Source organism: Talpa europaea (assembly GCF_964194135.1).
Source record: "Talpa europaea genome assembly, chromosome: 1".
NCBI classification, from domain to species: domain Eukaryota; kingdom Metazoa; phylum Chordata; class Mammalia; order Eulipotyphla; family Talpidae; genus Talpa; species Talpa europaea.
This window is the reverse complement of record NC_140073.1, coordinates 10056416-10078916: the sequence shown is the minus strand read 5'-3', so window position 1 is coordinate 10078916 and position 22501 is coordinate 10056416. Positions and strand designations below refer to the sequence as shown.

At 35.2% G+C, this 22501-nt stretch overlaps 4 protein-coding genes across 4 annotated transcripts in view; 3 read left to right on the top strand and 1 right to left on the bottom strand.

Annotated features, from left to right (window-relative positions):
• Positions 1-902: 902 nt before the first annotated feature.
• LOC311170556 (olfactory receptor 8J2) lies at positions 903-1850 on the top strand (the record flags this gene model as incomplete). Its single annotated transcript, XM_084232958.1, has 1 exon — positions 903-1850. The coding sequence occupies one exon, from the start codon at positions 903-905 to the stop codon at positions 1848-1850; it is 948 nt and encodes a 315-aa protein (XP_084089084.1).
• A 5734-nt stretch (positions 1851-7584) lies between these two features.
• On the top strand, positions 7585-8526 carry LOC311170875 (olfactory receptor 8K3-like; the record flags this gene model as incomplete). The annotated part of the gene is made up of 1 exon (XM_084233350.1): positions 7585-8526. One exon carries the CDS (start codon positions 7585-7587, stop codon positions 8524-8526), a length of 942 nt encoding a protein of 313 aa, XP_084089476.1.
• A 4070-nt stretch (positions 8527-12596) lies between these two features.
• On the top strand, positions 12597-13538 carry LOC311170880 (olfactory receptor 8K3-like; the record flags this gene model as incomplete). The annotated part of the gene is made up of 1 exon (XM_084233364.1): positions 12597-13538. One exon carries the CDS (start codon positions 12597-12599, stop codon positions 13536-13538), a length of 942 nt encoding a protein of 313 aa, XP_084089490.1.
• Positions 13539-18172: 4634 nt separating this feature from the next.
• The window catches only part of LOC311180005 (uncharacterized protein), a gene marked incomplete at both ends in the record, with an annotated part of 33306 nt that continues 28977 nt past the window's right edge, over positions 18173-22501 (bottom strand). The window contains one exon of the mRNA XM_084247683.1: positions 18173-19116. Coding sequence (XP_084103809.1) covers positions 18173-19116 — 944 coding nt within the window. The remainder of the gene's footprint in view (positions 19117-22501) is intronic.

The following is a 22501-nucleotide window of genomic DNA, read 5'->3' as shown; positions in this document are numbered from 1 at the left end:
ATGTTAGTGCCCTCCTTATTTCTCTAAACAAATAATAATCAAACTTAAACAAATTAAAACTACAAGAGAAATTTTAACAAATAAATTTGGTGGTAAACAATTTAAACGAAAATGACATATGCTGGAAAGGGAAAAAAGGGCTACCAGGAGAACATAATCGAGCAGAGTTTGAACATCTAGAAATCAGAGTGGTCAGACAGGACTGGTTATTTGGCAGAAGAAAGGAAAGGAGATGAAGTAAAGAGAATTTAGTTTCTGAATGGTACAAAGGAAAAACAATATTGAGGGGTAGTTCTCTTGATAGGGCACTGATGCCAAGAGCTATAGTAAAAGTTGATAAAGAAAAACCCAGGGTACTGAAAATGTTAAAATATTACATTCCTAGAAATGAGACAAGGTATAGGCTGAAGAGAAGGCAAGTGGCAGCTGAAGAGAAGATAATTGGAAGTCACTCTTGTTCTTCACCTTTTTAAACAAAACTATCTTTATCTTTGGAAAAAGCCCACATATATTAAACATGCACATATACATATAAAAAGCATGCATGTAGGTTTTCATAAACTATCACATTAATATAATTGATCTATGCATATAAACATCAGTGCATACAATAATATAATAAATTAATGTACTATGTATGTAATAGAAACTGCATCCAACGGCAAAGAGATTAATAGCTCTGTCAATTAGTTCTAAGAACCTGAAAGTGGTGTCTGGAGAGTTTTTATTTCTAAATTTTGTGAAATGATGGTGAATAAAACTAGTATCTGAAACTTTTAACTGTTTATGAACAAAAAAATGATTTTAAATGAAACATTAAGAATCTGCTGTTTACAAAAAAAGTGATTTTGCCATCTATTAATGTTCATTTTCCCCATTAAAAGATGAAAGCAACAAAGTAAATGGCTCCAGGGAATCTCACCAGAGTCACAGAATTCATTCTCATGGGAGTTTCAGATCGTCCAAACCTCCAGATCCCACTCTTCTTTGTCTTCCTGGTCATCTATGGACTGACCGTGACAGGAAACGTGGGCATCATTACCCTCACCAGTGTGGACTCTCGCCTTCAGACCCCCATGTACTTCTTCCTCCGGCATTTGGCTATTATCAATCTTGGCAACTCTACTGTCATCGCCCCTAAAATGTTGGTTAACTTCTTGGTAACAAAGAAAACCATATCTTACTATGGATGTGCAGCACAACTTGGTGGCTTCTTAGTTTTCATTGTGGCTGAGATTTTCATGCTGGCTGCCATGGCCTATGACCGCTATGTTGCCATTTGCAACCCCCTGCTCTACACGGTGGTGGTGTCTCCAAAGATCTGCCTTCTGCTGGTCTCCATCACCTACCTCCATGGTATGACCACAGCACTGACTGTGACTACCTGTGTGTTCTCAGTGTCCTACTGCTCTTCTAATGTCATCAACCATTTCTACTGTGATGATGTCCCTTTGTTGGCATTGTCCTGTTCAGACACTTACATTCCAGAAACAGCAGTGTTCACATTCTCGGGGACCAATTTGTTTTTCTCCATGATTATTGTTCTGATATCCTACTTTAATATTGTCCTTGCCATTTTGAGGATACGCTCCTCGGAGGGGCGACGGAAAGCCTTTTCCACCTGTGCTTCTCACATGATGGCTGTCACTGTGTTCTATGGGACACTTCTCTTCATGTATTTGCAACCAAGGACCAATCACTCCTTAGATACTGATAAAATGTACTCAGTCTTCTACACCCTTGTGATACCAATGCTGAACCCCCTTATTTACAGCCTCAGGAACAAGGATGTGAAGGATGCATTGAAAAGATTCCTGAAAGGCCCATGTCAATCATTCAAACTCATGTGAATTTGAAACTGTAACTCTTTTCATTTAATAATCACTCTATGTTCCTGAAAGACCTACTGTAAAATAAATAAAACTTCTATTCATTTCAATGGGAAAAATCTGGATCCTTTTATACTGACCTTAAATTTCCAAACTTTCCTGTAGAAAAAAATATGCTAATTAGATATGGAACATACACTTACATAAGCAATAGACAATAATTTGAAAATAAATGCATTTTAAAATAAAAAAATGTACTTTACTAAAAGGTTTTTATGTTTTAATTTGGTTTACATGTTTGTATTCTATAAAAAGTAATTGTGTTGCCAGTAGTAGTAGTTTTCTATCACACTGTAAAACTAATGCCCCAAACAGTGATTTTGAACAAGCCAAAGTTTATTTGTTTTTTTATTTTTTTAATCTCAAAATTTTGAAGGTCAGATGTTCACAATGGATCTTACTGGCTAAAATCAGGGTGCCAGCAGTTTGCATACATTCCAGAGCCTTAGGGTCGAATCTGTTTCCTTGTCTCTCCCAACCTTTGACTTGTGGCCCCCTCTCTCCTCCCAGCAAATCCATCTGTTGTTTCCACTGCCAAATCACTTCCTCTCACTCTCACTTTCTTGCCTCCCTCTCTCCCGATGATTAGTTTGGAGTCATTGAAATAATCCAGGAGAGACCTATGTCCAAATCCAATGTGATTAATTTAATCACACGAGCAAATCTCTTTTTCCATGGAAAATAGCATGTTCACAGCTTCTGGGGCTTTGGACATGGGTATATTTCATGCAGTGGGAGGAACTCATTATTCCACCTACAATATTTATATGTACACTATATTGGCATATGTAATGAAACCTGATGCTGTTAGATATTGCACTTGTCTCATTCACTAATACACAATAAGATAGTTGCATAAACACTAAGGCAATTTATACCCTTTCTATGAAACTTGGCTATAAAATTTGCTCTAAACAAACTATATACAAAACCTCTTTGAGTGAAAGATAAACAAAAAGCATTTGGGCCCAAGGTTGCACAGCATGTCCACAAATACACATGGACTCACATATCACTTGTTTCAAAGAAATGAAGAATCAACTCAATCAGCCAGCCAGGCAAACACATTAGCCAAACCCCAGTTATCAATGATGACAGGTAAAAGAATTACCTGCCAGCTTTCATCTCCTATTTGTCAAAGCTCCTCCTCTGAGACATTAAGACACCTATACTTCAGGTTATGTCTACACGAGTGCTCAAGAAGTTCCAGGCATCTGTGTCTAGGTGCTTAGGGGAGATGCAGGGCACAGCTATAAAGTAAGACCCTGTCTTACCTTGTTTGTGTTGATGATGTTTTAAATGCATACAAATGTCAAAACATGAGATCTTACATTTTTGTAATGTATTTTCTGCCTGTAATTTTCAATGATATAAAGTTGTTTGATTATTAAGCATGTCAAGAAATCAAACCTCAACAAGGAAGAAAGTGAGTAATAGAAGCACATGTTTCAATATTATACAACAAGTGAGAGCATAATTCAGTTGCCATAGATGCAAAAGTACAAGAATGGTACCTAGGCAGTAGGGGTGATCTGACTCCCTGAAGCTCATTTTGCAGGTGCTAAGATTGTCTGCTCATTTCCCAGTCATACCTGAACCACCCAGAGTCCTTGTGATTGGAGCAGCAGTCAAATTGAATAATCACTGTTGTGCAGTATTGGAAATGGATATGTCTTTGTTAAAGACCAGCCTATGATTCTTGTGTTGTTGGCTACCACTCCAATGATGGGTCTACTGTACGGTGTCCTCCTGAATTGCATGACTGTGCCCTTGCCCTCATGAGTGATGTCATGGCCACAGACAAGAAAGTAGTTGCCTTCAAGGACCTGGAGGTGATCACTCTTGTGTGTTCCAAATGTCAAGAAGGGATGACGTGGAAAGGAAAGGTTTACACAAAGCAGATGTAAAAAGTCTTTGAGCATGAGTGGAGAAACTTACCTCGAAATAATTAAGATTGCTGTAGTGGAAAACTCAGCCTATACCAACTACCTAAGCCTTACAGGTAAGTTCTGCCCATCTCCAAGGAGTTCTCCAGTAGCTGGATTTGTTGAGATCACAACAGAGGTAAAAAAATAAATAAATAAAAAAATTTAAGGAAGGAACAACACATTACATGCACAATGTATTATTAGTAGTAGTCATTTAATCTTTCAAATAATGCCACAGGATAACAATCATATACATCTCCAATGCACTATCCATTTGAGAAGACCAGTATAGAACTGGAAAAATGTTGACAAACTTATTGTAAAGATAAAATATATTAAGCATACTTCCCTATATGATCATGTTAATAAGGGTACTCCAGAGACACACAGAGAAAAGAGATTATATTGCTACAGAAAAATAGAGATAAAAGAGAATTTTCAGACAGAAATCTACAAAGCAGATCAGCGCTGCCAGAACTGAAATAAAGTCTTGAATAAAAAGACAGGAAAGTAGGTAGAATTTTGATGTTGTAGTCTTTGCTCTTTAAGACATATACACCATGGAATATTACTCAGCATTCAAAAAAGATAAACACATGCAATTTGCAGCAACATGGATGGAGCTGGAAGGGATCATGCTCAGTGAAATAAGCCAGAAAGAAAAAGAAAAATACTGGATGGTCTCACTCATAGCAGGAATATAGACAACTTAAATAAGGGACCAGGAAAAAGAATAACTATAAGAAAGAAAATATCAAAATCAACAAACAACTATGAACCAGAGACACTCTATGGAGGTTGGGGGGTGGGGAAAGGAGGGCTTGGGGTCAAAATAAGGGGGTTGTAATTGTAAGGGGAATATAAAAATAAAATTTAAATAATAATTAAAAAAACAAAGCTGCCCAGAGCCTCTGCAGTGCTGGTTCGATCCCCAGCCACCGTTGAGGGTCCCACATGGCGTGCAGACCTCTCCTGTCTCACCCACTGCTTCCCTCAACAGTGTACTTCATCAGTGTGCCTGTTCTGCTCCCCGTTCTGGCTCTGGTGAATTATCTCACCCTCCCACGCTTCTGACTGTACCTAGTGCTTGTATAAATAAATAAATACATCTTTAAAAAAAAAGACATTAAACTGCTTTGGGTGAATCCTACCCACACTGGGAAAAGTAATGGGCTGAATTCAAAAGCTATTGAGTTAAATGTAAGTAACATCTAAAAATTATCTTCACAGGAACATCTAGACTGATGTTCACTCAAACCATGAAGCCCCCCAGTACCCCTGCCTGCCGTGTACCTGGTAAACTCAATAAAAGCCTGAAAAAGCCACTGAGGGCCCCAGGACTCTCTCCTCCTTTACCTGTCTGCTCCAATCATAGAAAACCTGCACTATGCCCCTCCTGCCACTACACTAATCAAAAGTAAAAGATAGGAATGTAATACAAAAAAAAAAAAAATCTGACTCAGACTTACTTACCTGTGAATAAAAATCGTTTTAAACAATTACTAAGCACTCCCCTCCCCATGCATCTGTTAAGCTTTCAAATGCTTCAGGGACAAGCAAGAAATTGTCATCTCCTCGGGGAGAGACTCCAAGAGTAAAAAGAGTCCATAAATTGTTCTCACCGTGCCAGGTTACGAAGCACCTGGGAGAGGCAAGACAGAGACTTCACTATAGGTAAACAGTGTATTACATGCAGTGTCATAAATTACCAACATCTGAATAGCTTGGTGACATTCTTGAGACAGAACTTTTATTCAGTGGCCAAGAATAGAAAAGTATTAGGGATTTCTGATTCAATTCTGTGTGCATTCTATTATTGATAATGCACAAGCAGAATAGAACTGCTCTCTTTTTTCTTCATACTAATTTTTCAAACATTTTCATAAATACTAAAGAGCATCTTTGAAAAGTCCAGTATTTATGTCAGCATAAATACTTAATCAAAAAATGGAGCTCAAACTGACAATAAAGAAATCCAAGCTCAAGAGCCGGGGATTTCAAGAGATGATATCAGATATTAGAATATGGAACCTGTAGGTATTAAGTTTCTAGTTGTCCTTCTAAATCCTCATTTATTGACTAAGATGTCTCTTCCCTTCCCAGAAATATTATGATAATTACAGATTATTTAAATCTGTGTAAACATGAAAATTTTTATCTCTTCACCAGGAAACCAGATTTCCACCTTACAAGGAAATGTGAAATGCTATGAATAGTAAAATATGAGAAAGAACTTTGATATTTTCTATAAAAGTCTAAATTTGGTGATAAGAGACCTTCTATCTTTTAATATTTTATAAGAAAAGTTAATGCTCTCCTATATGATTTTTTCTTTAATTTCTCATCTTTTTATCTAAACCTAATTTATATTGCTTCTTATCGAATTCACTTAAAATATTTTTCTTATTTATAGTTCAGTATTTCTGACATAAGAGTGGGTATTAGATCAAAATGCCATAACCTTATAAACAAGGTTTATGTGAGATGAGTGTGAATTTCCTCTAAACATGTTTATAATTTAATGTTACAAATGTATTTTCTGTTTCTTTCTTAGAGCTCATTCAATGTTTCTGATACCCATGCTTTTTTTCTTTGTAATCAGGAATAAATACTTTTTTCTTTCTTTTCTTTAAATAAACTTTAGCACAATTTTTAAACAAGTCAGTCATTTACTTTAGCTCATGATCCTCATTCTACTTTGGTATTTCTTATAATTGGTGATTTATTGGTAATATTATAAACATCTTTATTTCATTATACTTATGTATGTCCACATTAAATGCTATACTATGATAGTACAATTATTTGTGAGTTTAAAGTGCAGACAGATGTGAAATAACATTCCAGAATGCATATATAAATATGTAATCATATCTATATCTAAAATATATATTTTATCGTGCCAGTATTCTGATATGTAATGTAACGATTTTAAAGCTGTGGTTTCATTTCATCCTGTTGCACCTATGGACATAGGTGTGTTCACAGGAACATGTTTAAACTAGAAGTTTCTAAACCTTCCACACATAATTAGAATTTGGATTGTATAATTATGTATTAAAATAGGCATCATGACATACTAAGTAACAGTAGCTCTGTAAATGTAATTATGAAATTATCATTATATAAAAAAGGAAAATTTTAATAATCACCTATAAAACCAACACATAAATTCTGTACGATTTTTTAAATTTTTGATTTCTATGTCTACATCTATCAATATGTACATCTTATCCATAACTCCATCTACCCCTCCATCCATCTCTATCAATAATAGCTACATACGTACATACATACATACACACATGCTTACATATATATTTTTTCCTGCCAAACTTGGCCCTTTGGCATTTTTGACTATATAATTCCTTGTTGTGGGAGGCCACCCTGACAAAAAGAGTTACTAGCAACATAACCGATGTTAATGAGTAGTTGCCAGTATCACATCCTCCTCCAGCTGTGACAATATCTCAAAACATTATAAAAAATTATCAAATATTTCTTGGGTAGATAGATCTTCTCAAATGAAAACCACAAATTTATATCATTGCTGTTTCTATTTCTAAATATGTATGTTATATTTTCAGGGGACATAATATTTTAATAAAGTCTAAGTAATAAATCTGAATTTATTTTGTTTTATTTTTACCTGCTTTACAAACAAACAAACAACAACAACAACAAAAAAAAAAACTCCAGAATTTACTACAAGAAACCTATTGACTCTACTATCCTTCTGTTCAGAGTAGACTTTTTGATAAACTTGGATGGAAAGACACAATCTATCGATGCTGACTGAGTTCATTCTCCTGGGAATCACAGACCGCCCGGAGCTGCAGGCACCCTTATTTGGGCTCTTCCTCATTATCTACATGTTCTCGCTGATGGGCAACTTGGGCATGATCGTCCTCACCAACATAGATGCCAGGCTGCAAACACCCATGTACTTCTTTCTCAGACATCTGGCTTTCACTGATCTTGGTTATTCAACAGCTGTGGGACCCAAAATGTTAGTAAATTTTGTTGTGGAGCACAACACAATCTATTTTTATTCTTGTGCCACTCAGATGGCTTTCTTTATCATGCTCATTATTAGTGAACTCTTTATTCTGTCGGCAATGTCCTATGACCGCTACGTGGCCATCTGTAACCCCCTACTCTACACAGTGGTCATGTCACAAAGGGTTTGTCTGGGGCTGGTGGCAGTGCCCTATCTCTACAGCACATGTGTTTCTCTTCTAATCACCATAAAGCTTTTTAATTTACCCTTCTGTGGCTATAATATTGTCAATCATTTCTACTGTGACAACTTCCCCTTGTTGTCTTTGCTTTGCTCAAATACACAAGAAATTGAATTCCTAATAATGATTTTCTCAGCTTTTAATTTGGTTTTCACCCTTCTGATAGTTCTCGTGTCTTACATGCTCATCGTTTTGGCCATTCTCAGGATGAACTCTGCTGAGGGGAGGCGCAAGGCTTTTTCCACCTGTGGGTCCCACATGACAGTGGTCACTGTGTTCTACGGGACCCTAATATTTATGTATGTAAAGCCCAAGTCCAGCCATTCCTTTGACACGGATAAAATGGCATCTATATTTTACACTCTCATCATCCCCATGCTGAATCCCTTGATCTATAGCTTAAGGAACAAAGATGTAAAGCATGCACTGCATCGAACATGGAATAAACTCTGCAATGTCTTTTCTTAAAGTTCATTCTCAATTTGATTCCTGTAAATTAGGAATCAAACATTATCATGTTTGCTTTCATAGGGAAAAACAAACAAGTTCTTCATGTATTTAGAGAATGCCTTGTTTGACCAGTAATTCTTTTATGTCTATAAACACGTAACTTACAAACCATTAAAATTATTTGTCACCTCTAAGGGGAACAAAGTAAATAGAAGTTAATAATTAAGTAAATACTATGATACAATAAGGTGGGTTAAAGTGCTATAGCCCATGAGAACATGCGAGAAGAGGGGATATGTTGTGTTATATGGGGCAAAATACTAAGTACAGAAGGGGGTAAAGTGACTGTTTTATTTACAACCTTTCAAATAAATGTTCATGTGTCTATGTTTGTTTGTGCATGTGTGTATGTTTTACGAAAGCACATTCATTTAGCCTTCTTTTCTGTGAGGCATGGTAGGATCAGATTGTGATTTAGGAGGTGTATTGTAGTGGGATATTGTTGAATCAGTCGACTGAATTTGTTCTAATGTCCACATTCTCTATTGGGATATTAGGATCTTATTCCTTTCTCATTGATACCATTGTTTTCACATTTCAGTCCTAAAGGTCTCTGAATTCAACATAAAGTTTCAGCAACCCAGATGAGTACAACATTTAGCTTTGTCTATTTCAGTGGGTTGCATATACCAATGGACATTTCAATTAAAGTGACTGTGTTGATTTCTCCCACAGATGCTTAAAGTATCTTCCTTTTTATAAACTCAAATTTTACTCCTAAGTGTGTGTTTTGTGCAAGTATTTAATTTCTGCAAAATTAAAAAGTGAATATTGCTTAAATATGTTCTTAAAGTTTTGTATATTTGCAGATAGGGTTATTTTATGATGAATTGTTTGTTGTCTGACTTTCATGTTGCTGAATTTACTCAAATTCGGTTCATATGAGGGTTTACTATATTTTTATTACCACCCATTGTTTCACTGCATTGATTTCATAATTCCTCTTTTAGGAAGTAAAAGATGATAATCCCATTGTTTGTTCTATGCAATGTTAATTAAGAAGGTGTCATACTACTTGTAAAAATTTATTCACTTATTTCTCGTGGACAAATTTCCTCAAATGTATTAATGCACTGCACTTTGTAATTAGTTGTGTACCTGTACAACAATAACAAAAAATCCAGAAAGGAAATTAAGAAAATAACCCCTTCAGGAAAGCTATGGGAGCATAAGAGGTACTGGTCATCAGAACAATCTCTCATATATATATATATATATATATATATATATATATATATGTATGTATATGTATATATATAGTTTCTATGAGTGTAGTTTCTGTGAGTGATACATATATACATATATATTCACAAACAATAGATATGAGGCAGGTATGCCACATAGAATATCATTCACATCGTTTTTAGAGGGACAGATTCAAAGCTCTCCCTTTATGCTACACATTGTAATGTGTTGAAAATAATGGACAGTAGGAAATAAAATATCTACCTACATAAGTGAAGAAGCAATAGTTTTTAAGAAAATACCATGGGGGGGGCCTCCCTGGTGGCACACAGGGTTGAGCACAGCACTATGGAGCAATCTATAGCCTCTGCAGCATGAGTTCCATGCCCGGCCACCGGGGAGCAACCCACATGGCACAAGCAGACCTCTCCTGTCTCATCCACTGCTCCCCTCAGCAGTGTACTGCAGTGGATCTGCCTGTTCTGCTCCACACTCTGTCTCTGGTGAATCCTCTCATCCTCCGCACCTCTGACATGTACCCCAGTTCTTGTATACATGAATAAATAAAATCTTTAAAAAAAGAATATACCATGGATTCTAATAGAAAAAGAGTCATAACATCAGAGGACAGCAGTAAAGTGACTGAAAATGTAGCAATAGAATTTAGAGAATAGTAAATGTATAGTAATATGTGCATATCCACAAAAATGTTACATTTTCAGAGTATACTGTACTGATAGTAAAAATAAAATAAACCAAAATTAAAAATTATAGAAAAATTCTCAATAAAATCTTGTAAGAAGTCAGTAATGGAACCTGACTATGGAATGAGACAAAAGGGTAATTTCTACCTTTAAGGAGACAAAACAACATCAGTGAACAATGCCTTAAATTGCAAAACATATATTTTAATTTCATGTACATTTTGAGTGATATAAAAAAGCAGAATTTAGTCACTTCTCTAGTGTGTCACCTATTTGAGGAGACCACCACAGAAATGGGTACTCAGTGTACCCTAACAACATTTTAATCAAGACTCTTATGTGGAACAAATGCTATCTCAACAAAAAATTTTAAATTAGAAATTTTTTTTTTTAAAAATCACTAATCTAAAAAAAGAGTCTCTTGTGTTACAAATGGAAAGCAAAAAAAAAAAAATAGAAGTTTCAATAAATTAATTAATGAAACAAGCAAACAAGTGTACTCACTGGTGAATACCAGTTGTCCCTGAGAATTAATGGCCGACCTCCAGGTATTTTATTAAGTTCTCATATGCTTTCAGCATAATCAACAAATTGGTTGGCATCTCCTCAGGGAGAGTCTCAAAATGTGAAAAAAATATATATAAATTGTTCTCAATATGCCCTGCTCAGAAACACATGTGGGAATCAAGACAGATACTGCTTTACAGGTAAAAACATAGCATATTTCACAAGCGATCCCATATTACCAGTGTTCACAGTAATGTGGAGTTCCGCTTTAATCCAAATGCAAAGCCCTAGCAAAAAACATTTTGTTTCTCTTTCCTTTCTAGCCTGAGCAGAATTTGGACCCCTGCCCTTGGTCTCTTCATGTTATTATTATTATTAATATTTTCACATGGATTCAGGTACTGACTGATCAGAAGCACTTTGATACTTTGTCAAACCACTTATAACATATTTGTTTTATATGTTTTATCTCTAATAGAAAATGCCAAAACTTAGAGCAAATGAAGCACAATTAGCAAACATGATTTTTTTAATTGACAAAATTAAGATAATGCAGTTATGCAGTCTCTAATATTGATCTTCTAACTAGTTGTTTAGTGGATTTTAGTTCTTTGGTGACCCTCTCCAAAATAATTTAACATATACTGATTACTTAAATAAATATTGAATTTGTTTCTCATTATGTTTTGTTAAAATTTAGTCATGGGGAGAGGGAAAAAATGAGAACATTTTGTTTAACCAGTTCCTCACCATCAGTATAACCTTGCTGAGGAAGTAGAATCAAATCCAGAGATGTTAATCGACTTATGTAAAGAAAAGTTTTCAGGTAAGTTATTATTGCCATTTTTAAATTTTAAAATCATGATGCACTTGGTATTTGATGACTTCTTCCAGAAAAAAATACAAATTGAATCATTGAATCCTCTTTCTTTCTTCCCAATAACCCTGATATGAAATGTTAGTTTTAGGTACAAGAATGAAGAGTTTTAGATAACTTCTGTTTTATTCTGCCCAAAATAATCTTTTATTTATACCATAATTTAAGGCATGATAAAATCTATCCATCTATTTTTATCTATCTATCTATTATGTATATATGGGAATTTGTGGTTTGAAGGTTTTACTTTATCATAGCATATATATGTGTCATATTATAAATTTATTTTATAAGTGTAATTGTTATTGTTTAAATAAATGATAAATAAAAATTGTTATAGAACAGTACAATAATCATCCATATACACAACGCATGAAATTTTAACTATTTTTGCTTTATATGTCAATATTTTTGTAACTGTGTATCTATCTACCTACCTACCTATCACCCATCTACCAATATCTATAGGAAAAGGGTTTTTCAGCCATGGCACTGTTATTATTATTGATTGGATTTTGTTGTGTGCTGGATATTGGAACTAATACTTAGTAACTTTACTGAATTCTAAACATGAAAAATCAGGAACATCTCAACTCTCAGTTGCGTGGGAGATGAGTTTTTTTTCAAATATCTTAAATTGCAAAGTTTGCATATCATCTATACTGCTTTATATAATAATCATTCTCCAGAAAAGGACATAAAATATATTGACTGTGCTATTATCTCTTTCCAGATATCTTTTCCGATTGACGTGGATGGACAAGCAGAACCTAACAGTAGTGACTGAGTTCATTCTCCTGGGAATCACAGACCGGCCTGAGCTGCAGGCGCCATTATTTGGGCTCTTCCTCACCATCTACATGCTCTCTCTGGTGGGCAACTTGGGCATGATCGTCCTCACCAAGATGGATGCCAAGCTACAAACACCCATGTACTTCTTTCTCAAGCACCTGGCTTTTACTGATCTCGGGTATTCAACAACGGTGGGACCGAAAATGCTAGTAAATTTTGTTGCGGGGAAAAATACCATCTCCTTTTGTCTTTGTGCCACACAGTTGTCTTTTTTTCTGGTGTTCATTATTAGCGAACTCTTTATTCTGTCGGCAATGTCCTATGACCGCTACGTGGCCATCTGTAACCCCCTGCTCTACACAGTGGTCATGTCACAAAGGGTATGTATGGTGCTGGTGGCCATTCCCTATCTCTACAGCACATTTGTCTCTCTTCTAGTCACCATAAAGATTTTCAAACTATCCTTTTGCGGCTATAATGTTATCAGCCATTTCTACTGTGACAGTCTCCCCTTGTTATCTTTGCTTTGCTCAAATACGAATGAAATTGAATGGATCATTCTGATCTTAGCAGGGTTTAATTTGATTTTCTCTCTTCTGATAGTTGTGGTGTCTTACATGCTTATTCTTGTGGCCATTCTCAGGATGAACTCTGCTGAGGGGAGGCACAAAGCTTTTTCCACCTGTGGGTCCCACTTGACAGTGGCCACTGTGTTCTATGGGACCCTAATATTTATGTATGTGCAGCCCAAGTCCAGCCATTCCTTTGACACTGATAAAGTGGCTTCCATATTTTATACCCTTGTTATCCCCATGTTGAATCCCTTAATCTATAGCTTGAGGAACAAAGATGTAAAATATGCACTACAAAGGGTGTGGAAAAAAATTTACAATTTTTTTTCTTAAAGTTCACATACCACATGATTCCTATGAATTAGATTATGAGCCTCAAACTTTGTTCTGTGTGTCTCTGGGAGATAGAGCATACTAAATGTTTTCAACTTATATTTGAAGGTCACCTTCTAAGTAAGCACCAGTCACACTGCTGTGTGCTGCAGATAGTGAACAAAACAGGAAAAAGCTTGGCCTAATTATTGGCTGAATTAACATGGAGAGATGAATTATAAATAATAATTAAATAAATGGGGCAGGGAACTATAAGCCCAAAGAGCAAGAAAACATTGTAGTTACAGCCTGGGGGAGAAAGGAGAAACATTAGGTACAAAGGAGAGTCACAGTGATCTATATTATTCTCAACTGCTAGAAAAAACTCATTGTCTTCATGTGATTGTGCATGTAGGTGTACAAACACATTATTCTGTTTTAGCCTTCATAGTCTTCTATGGCAGATGTTAAAAATCTAACTTTATAATTGTGGTGTCTAGGTGGTTCAGTGTGCTGCACTGATTTGAAGCTGGCAGTCATCTGAATTTGCTGAAATGTTCCATATCACTTGGAGATGTTGAGGTCCTCTCTTTTCTCACTAGTACTATTATGCTCCTATATGAGCACTAGAGGGTCTAATAACAGCATACTTAGCAATTCAGCAACTCACATGATCAGTGTCTTTTTTTCCTGATGCAATTTCTCTATACCAGTAGATTTAGTAGTTAAATAAATTTTCCTTGATTATAGTTAACAAAATGTATTTATTGTGTACATTAAAGTTACTGAGAAAGTAAATCTTCAGTGTTCATACTACAAAAAAAGCAATTAATATGATGTGATAGAGATTTAATGCTGTTGTACTTATGTTGCAATTCATATGTATATAAAATCAACATGCTGTATAGTTTAAATTTAGTATAATGTGTTTATTATATCTCAATAAAGCTGGAAGAAAAGATAAATTTCTTGAAGACTCCTATGGAAGATTCCGTTTTTTAAAGTTTGTTTTTACCAGCTTGACCTTGATTGCAGGTTGCTTATTTTTGGCTCATGGATTATCACTATTCCTTATCTCTTTGGATAATAAGAATATTTCTTTTATAAGAGGTGTGTTGTAATTGTTTGTTGGTAAGAGGTGTACTCTATGGAGGATTAAATTTGTTGATTCTCTGTCATGTGGCTGACTCTTCTCAACATTAGTTCAGATGAATGTACATTATATTTTTATTGACTTCTATTATCTGTATTGATTTAATATGCCCTTTTTTCCAGAAATAAAAGGAAATAATCCCATGGTTTGATCTGTGGTATGTTCCTAGTGAAAGTACAGTTTGAAATATAACAATCTATACCACAGTTTTGTCTTCTTGACTCCCTTCCTTCAAATCCTCCCTAAATAACCACTTTTTGGTTTATTTTTAATATTTTTAACATTCATAGGACTTTACAACATCAAGAGACTAAGACTATATTCCACTACCATGGAATACAATTTTTATGTAATCTCAATTTGAGTAAGAGTAGTTTATCAGAATAAGAAAATATGTGTTAGATATATTGTCATGCGCGGATGCATATTACTCAAAATTTTAGAGTTAATTTTTTAAAGTGATTATAAAAGCTACATACTTTGCAAATATAGACATAGAAGAAGTTTTTGCTTTCTAGAAAGCATGAGTTGAACAGAGATACTGTGTAATGTTAATATTACTTTTTGTGAATTTTATAGTCAGATAGATGGGATTTTCATTGCTTTTGTTTTGTCTGACCCTTTATTTCACTTCTCTATATTCTATATATGATGAAACCAAGGAACAGACTTTTCAACAATTTTACATATATGTCTATATATTATACTGTAATATATACATATATGCAATCTATATAGATTTGTTTCATCTATACCACATACATATATGCAAAACAATAAGCACAGATTCATAACTCAAAGTTCCACAAAAACTGGAACACAGGTATAATTGTAATACCTAAATGTATAAAAACTTTCAGGAGAAAGTATTGTGAAAATATTCACAACCTCAGGTTAATCAGAAACTTATTAGATACAACACCAAAGATAAACTGATTAAATAAAAGTCTGATACATTGGACAAAATCAAAATTTAAAGAATTTTCATTTCAAAGGACACTATTAAGAGGGTGCAAATCAATTTATATTTTGAGAGACAATATTTTCAATTAATGTATCATAAAAATCATGCTTCTACAATAAATACAGAAGTCTCAGGCTTAATAATAAAAAAGATCTCCAGAATGAGCACAATATTTGAACAATCACATCACCAAAGCACATAAAATCTTGTTCAGCATCAAAACTCATTAACAAAATTCAAATCTAAACCTTAGCAATATACATTCTACAGTATCTGAATGTTGGTGCCTATATGGAAGAATAGAGGTACCATCTGAAAGAGGTATTTGTTGAAATCCAATGTTAGTTACCTCAATAAGAAATAACACAAAAAAACTAGAAATAATAAAATTACAAAATAAATGAGTTCAGATAGCTCTTCCTGAAGGTTTTCATTTTCCCTTTCTTTTTTTTTCTTTCTTTCTTTCTTTTTTTTTTTTCTTTTTTTTTTTTTTTTTTTTTGGTGACTTCAACTCAAAGGAATCAACATGCCAAGGAAGCAATATTTTGGGATGGCATGTCTTGAACTCTAGCACTTGCCATGGATCTTCATATATAAGCCTTTAAGGACAGATGCTATCATTTCTCCTACGTAAATACAAAGGAGTGGATTGGCTAAATATTTGCTAAATTTGTTATAGGACAGGGAGAGGGGCAGCCCAAAACCCCGCAAACCTGCCTATTCTAAATGGGTTCTGCCATCCGCCGCATCAACACAAAACATAGGAGATTTTAATGAAAAGGAACTTTAATACAACTAGGAAACAATACAGGAAAGGCAAAGAGTCTAGTTTCTAAATCAAGCACCCAAAGTTACCCGTCCCCTCGTGGGTAAAAGTCCATCCAAATGGGATTGGCCCAGAGCAAGGCCCCAAAGCCTGCCATGAGTCTAAAGCACCTTCCAGTGGGGACCCACAGAAAAGGGTCACAAACAACCGGACCCTCCAGGTCTCCTGGCTCCATCCTGCTCCCTACCTCAGTCTCTTCTTCAGCTTCTCCTCTTCCTGTCAGCTCCACCCTCCCTTGGGTGGGGCAGGGAACCTCCCCCTTTCCTGGGGACCACCCTGTTACAAATTCATGCTTAATTCTTAAAAACTGATGCATATAACAAACTTTTCAACTATTTGTACCATTTTTATTTTTTTTTAAGATTTTTTTTTTAAAGATTTATTTATTTATTTATTTATACAAGCACTGGGTACAGTCAGAAGCGCGGGAGGGTAAGAGAATTCACCAGAGCCAGAGTGGGGAGCAGAGCAGGCAGAAGGACGGAAGTACACTGCTGAGGGGAGCAGCGGGCAGCAGGAGAGGTTCTGCGCACCATGTGGGACCCTCCTCCGGTGGCCAGGGAGCAGCCGGAGATGGAACCGGCGCTGCAGAGGCTGCGGGCAGCTTCGCAACCCAGCGCTCAACCACTGCGCCACCGGGGAGTCCCCTGTACCATTTTTATTTTTCACCAACATTTCTTCAGCTGTTTCATGAACCTTAAGTATTCCATATTCCTTCTATTAATTATGGTAGTATGTGAAAATCAAAGATAAAGAAAAATGCGCTCAATTAATGTCAATTTATGGTTAATGCAAATATTTTCCCCTCCCATCATCAGCTGCCTATACTGCCTATAAAATTGACATTATAGAATAGAAAATCTATAGAATCACAGAATTTCCAGCTCCGTCCATCAGCCTGGAAGCTCTCAAACAACCTAACATCTGGGTTTTTGTGGAGGTTTCATTAGATCATTGTTGAGTCATTGATAGGGATTGATTCAACCTCCAGCTATATTGCCTCTCCCAAAATTGGGAAGTGGGACTATACTAAAATCTTCAACAATCTATTCAAGGTCAATTCCCATGGCAACCAACCCCTATCCCTAGGTGCTTTCCAAAGTTGTCTCATTAACATAACAAAAGTCACCATCAAGGCTCTTACCACTTAGGAAATTCCAAAGGTTTAGGAGCTCTACCAGAATCTGGTGAAAACCAAATATGTGTGTGTGTGTGTGTGTGTGTGTGTGTGTGTGTGTGTAATTACAATTGCAACATCACAACTACCGGTTAAAAGATAAATCAATGAAGGCAAATTTCAACTATACAATTATATACATACATATATATATATATTTTTTTTTTCTTGGAACTGTGAGAACCAATTATATTTTTCTTAATTAGTACCCTATTTTTATGTCCTTAAATGTAAGTATTATTATATGGTTATTTCCTTCAAATGACAGAAAAATCTAAACATAATACTGTATTTTGTATTGACTCACAATTTAGAATATCAGAAGACCAATATAATAGACTATTGTTCTTGTGACACAGCTTTATAATGAAATAGCTCCCCTTTCTGGCTGTTTCCTCACATGACAAGCAAATGATAGAAAGAAAAGATTTGTCCCATCCTTAGAGGTTTTAACATTCACAAATGTTTGAAAGTGAGAACTAGCTGGTAGAATGTTACAGAATTAACAGGGATTTGAAATTAACAGCTGAAATGTTTAACTCATAACTCTTTTCACAGCATCCTTCACTTCTTTGTTTCTCAGACTGTAAATCAGCGGGTTTAACATGGGGATTACCAGGGTATAAAACACAGAAACCACCTTCTCCTGTTCTACGGAATACTGGGAGCTTGGCTGAATGTAACTAAAACTTAAGGTGCCATAGAATATGGTAACAGCAGTGAGGTGAGAGGCACAGGTAGAGAAGGCTTTCTGTCTGCCTGTTGTTGAGCGGATTCTCAGGATAGCAGAAACAATAAATACATAGGAAATGATTACAACCAAGAAGGTGCCCATGGCAATAACCCCAGAGAAGGTTAAGAGCAACAACTCATTCATGGAAGTGTCAGAACACGACAGCTTCAGGAGGGAGGGAATATCACAGAAGAAGTGGCTGACCACATTCAGTCTGCAGAAAGATAGTCTCCCCAAGCTTACCGTGTGTACTAAGGAGTTAATTGTCCCACATACCCAGGAACCAACGACCAGCCCTATACACTTTCTTTTAGACATGGCTACAGTGTAAAGCAAAGGGTTCACAATGGCCACGTAGCGGTCATATGCCATTACTGACAGCAAGAAACCTTCCGTGGTAACGAACATCCCAAAGCACAAATGCTGCACGATGCAAGCAAAGAAAGAAATGGTGCCCTTTACAGCAAGCAGATTTGTCAGCATCTTGGGTGCAATCGCAGATGAATAGCAGGCGTCCACGAAAGAAAGGCAGCTGAGGAAAAAGTACATGGGTGTGTGAAGCTTGGGAGTGGTTTGGATTATGAAGATCATGCCCAGATTCCCCACCAAAGTCACGGCATAAATCATTAGGAACAATACAAATAATATAACCTTTAGATCATTGCGTTCTGTCAATCCCAAAAGAATAAACTCTGTAACAACTGTAAAATTCTCTTCAGCCATTTGTTTCTTTCTTTTCATAAAATCTTTCATTAAAAAATCATAGCAATTACAATTTATTAGGAGGAAGCACAAAGTATAAATATATTAAGATTAAATAAAATAGTGGCATTCTTTGGATTAATAATATTCCTTCTTTGAATCTGTATTTTTAATCAATAATGATTACAATTGGAGCTAGTTGATTTTCTGTCCCTTGAAGATGTTTTATTGCTTTTCATGATTATATTCCATAAAAATTAATATGTGAAAAAGGTCTCTCAAATGTCTACTTCAATAAGCCAAATGATAATACCACTAAGAAAACACCACAGGCAATGATAATAGCATGTATAATGCATATCAGTGGAAAATTCAATTCTATTCAGTGAAATTGTCAGCATGAAATAATTAAATGGAAAGAGGCACTAAAATTATATTTGTTTTGAAGTTATATATGGAATTAATCTACAAATACATAATTAGGCAACAAAGTGACCGCAACCATATAGTAAAAAGATTTGGGCACCTACAGTAATGGCATTAAAAAATAACAAGGATTTTCACTTCTATGATCATCGGAGAGCATTGGCTCGCAACACCTAACTCTGAAATTCATGAAATAGAATCCTATGTCTTGCAAGATGCCTATCAAAAATAGCCAGATCCTTGCTTCTGGGCAGTCTTTCCCGAGGCCATGATGGAGCACAGCCATGGAAGCTCACTAACCCTGCACATCTGGGCCAGATGGAAACTTTCTGCTTTTTCTGAGATCTAAATAATTTTAGAAATGCAAACAAAAGCACTAGTTCAGAAAGTGTGTGCGTGTGTGTGTATCACCAAATTCTCTGTGATCATTCTTCATATTATTCAACTTTATAATACATAATTTAAGCAATTTAAGCCTCTGTAAAAATACAAATTCCATGGGATTGTTGGATATCTATGTGCTCAAAATTCACATTTGTTTCAGAATTGTCTCTTCTCTGTTAAATTGAGGTGTCATTTTAGAAATGATAATAAATGGAGATTACTATAGTTTATAGTAATAACTATACATATTTTAATTATTTTAATTAAAACATTTCAATTGTCATAATGTTGAGATGGCAGAAATCCACTAATCCTTGGTCAAATTGTATTGTGAAAAAAACTATTTGTTTTTTTTTAAGATTTATTTATTTATGCATACAAGAACTGGGGTACAGGCCAGAAGTGCGAGGGAGGGGATGAGGGGATTCACCAGAGACAGAGTGGGGAGCAGAACAGGCAGATCTACTGAAATACAGCGGGTAAGTCAGGAGAGTTCTGCTGCGCCATGTGGGTTGCTCCCTGGCCGGGGATCAAACTCGTGCTACAATGGCTGTGGATAGCTTCGTAGTGCTGATGCTTAACCCCTTGAGCCACCAGGGAGGCCCAATAACTGACCTCATTTCATTGGACCACTTATTTAACTTCCTAGATCCGGGATAGAATTACACTTTACATCTCCAAGATTGTTGAGAGGATGGAAGGAGACAACTCCAACAAGACATTTAGTATTGCTTTGAGAATAAATTAAACATAGAACATTAAATTGAAGATAGCTGCACAGCTGTATGAGATAAACTTAGCTAGACAGAACAGTGATATACATTTAGTGTTTGATATCTTTAGTACATTTTTGATAACACTAAACTTTGGAAATACTGCAATTGGACAGTTCTATTTTAGAGTATTTCTGAAATCCACAAATACTATTTACTTACTTTAGTATCAAGCTAATACTGCATTTATTATTAATAAAATAATTATATTCTTCATGAAATTTGACATTGTCCCTAAAGGTAGACAACAAAATGCACTCACAAATAAAAATCAGAATTACTGATTGCCTCTTCAGATGGATGTCACCACATTACACTTGTTGGTAACATTTTAAATGGAATTAAACAAACATGAATTTTAAGATTCAAACCATGCATAGAATTCTATCTTATGTCAAATTTTCAATCATATGCAGAATAAATGATAAATATGAAAAATTAAAAGAAATATTTTTTTTAAAAATGAGTAACTTACCAAAGATTAAAAGAATGTTTGATGTATTAGTTACCTAGAATGTTTATATCCATCTACATGGTTTCTTATTTTCACCTTAGAATTGGAATCCTTTAATGACTTTTTCTGAGATTCAAAATGATCATTATCTTAATAGTTGCTAATGGAAGATCATTTCAGATAAAACAAAAATTGTGTAAAACAAACATAATGGAAAAAAAGAAATAATGGTTCTACATCTTTACTTCTTTCCTAGAAAAGAATGAAAGAGAGGACATGTATAATTATATATATATAATTTATTTTTGTTCTAATGAGGTTAGAATCCCTGTAACTTAGGCATTAATTACACTAATGAACAGTAACAACAAAATTGCACTTTGGATTATGTTCTGTTTTCTTAAGGGACTTTGTCAAGGTATCCCAGTGGAAGTTATTTTCAGTAAGTTACATATGAAAAAATGTTACCAAAAAAATGGAACAAAACATGGAGTCAACTGAGAAATGTTGACTGCAGGTGATTTTCCTAAATTACATAGCATCTTATAAAGATATTGAATGGATAAAGCCACAACCTGATAAGGCAAAAATGCACATGTGAAATCCAGCTTGATAATGACTATTCTTTGCTTAAAAAAAAAAAAAAAACTGCTTAGGAAGCAACATCCTAGTGTTGAAAAACAAAATTCACAAATTTAGAGACCTAATTGACAGCATTCTATTTAGATATAACAAGGGTTTACACAAAAGGATAGGCTGAAAAAGATCGGGATAAGTTTATTAACAAAAGGAAGATTATTTTGGATAAAACTTTCCTGACCAAGGTCCTTACTAAAATATCATTGAAAACAAGTATGTAATACTTAATGTGAATTTAACTGTAACTACAGTGTTGTCAACCACCCTTACCTCGAAATAATAATAAATTAGGTTTGGTTTCTTAAAAAAATAACTGTTTGTAGCTCTGTCCTCTAGCTATAAAGTTGTTTCTCATGGGCATATGGTTCAAAAATTCTTAAGCCACTATAAAGGTATGCTGAATTAAAAAAATGAAGTAAATGGATAATAGATCATCAGTGCTAGCTAGTTGTTCACTGCTGAGGTAGGAGATTACAGAAAAAGCAAGAAGACCCCAATGATTTATGTGATAATGCACTAGTGTCAGTTAACCAGAATAAACTCGTGTTCAGCTTACTATGCATTCTGAGGACTATATGTAGAAATAATTATATGTGTTTAAGCACATGAGAGCATCCCCCCCAAAAAAGAAAGAAAATTCTACATTTTACTGGAAATTTTGTAAAACTTTTACCACTGTCCTGCCCTCTGCCCAAGAGCTTGGAGTCAGAAGATCAATGACTCTTGTTTGCCGTGAAGAGCCTCCTGGCAAGA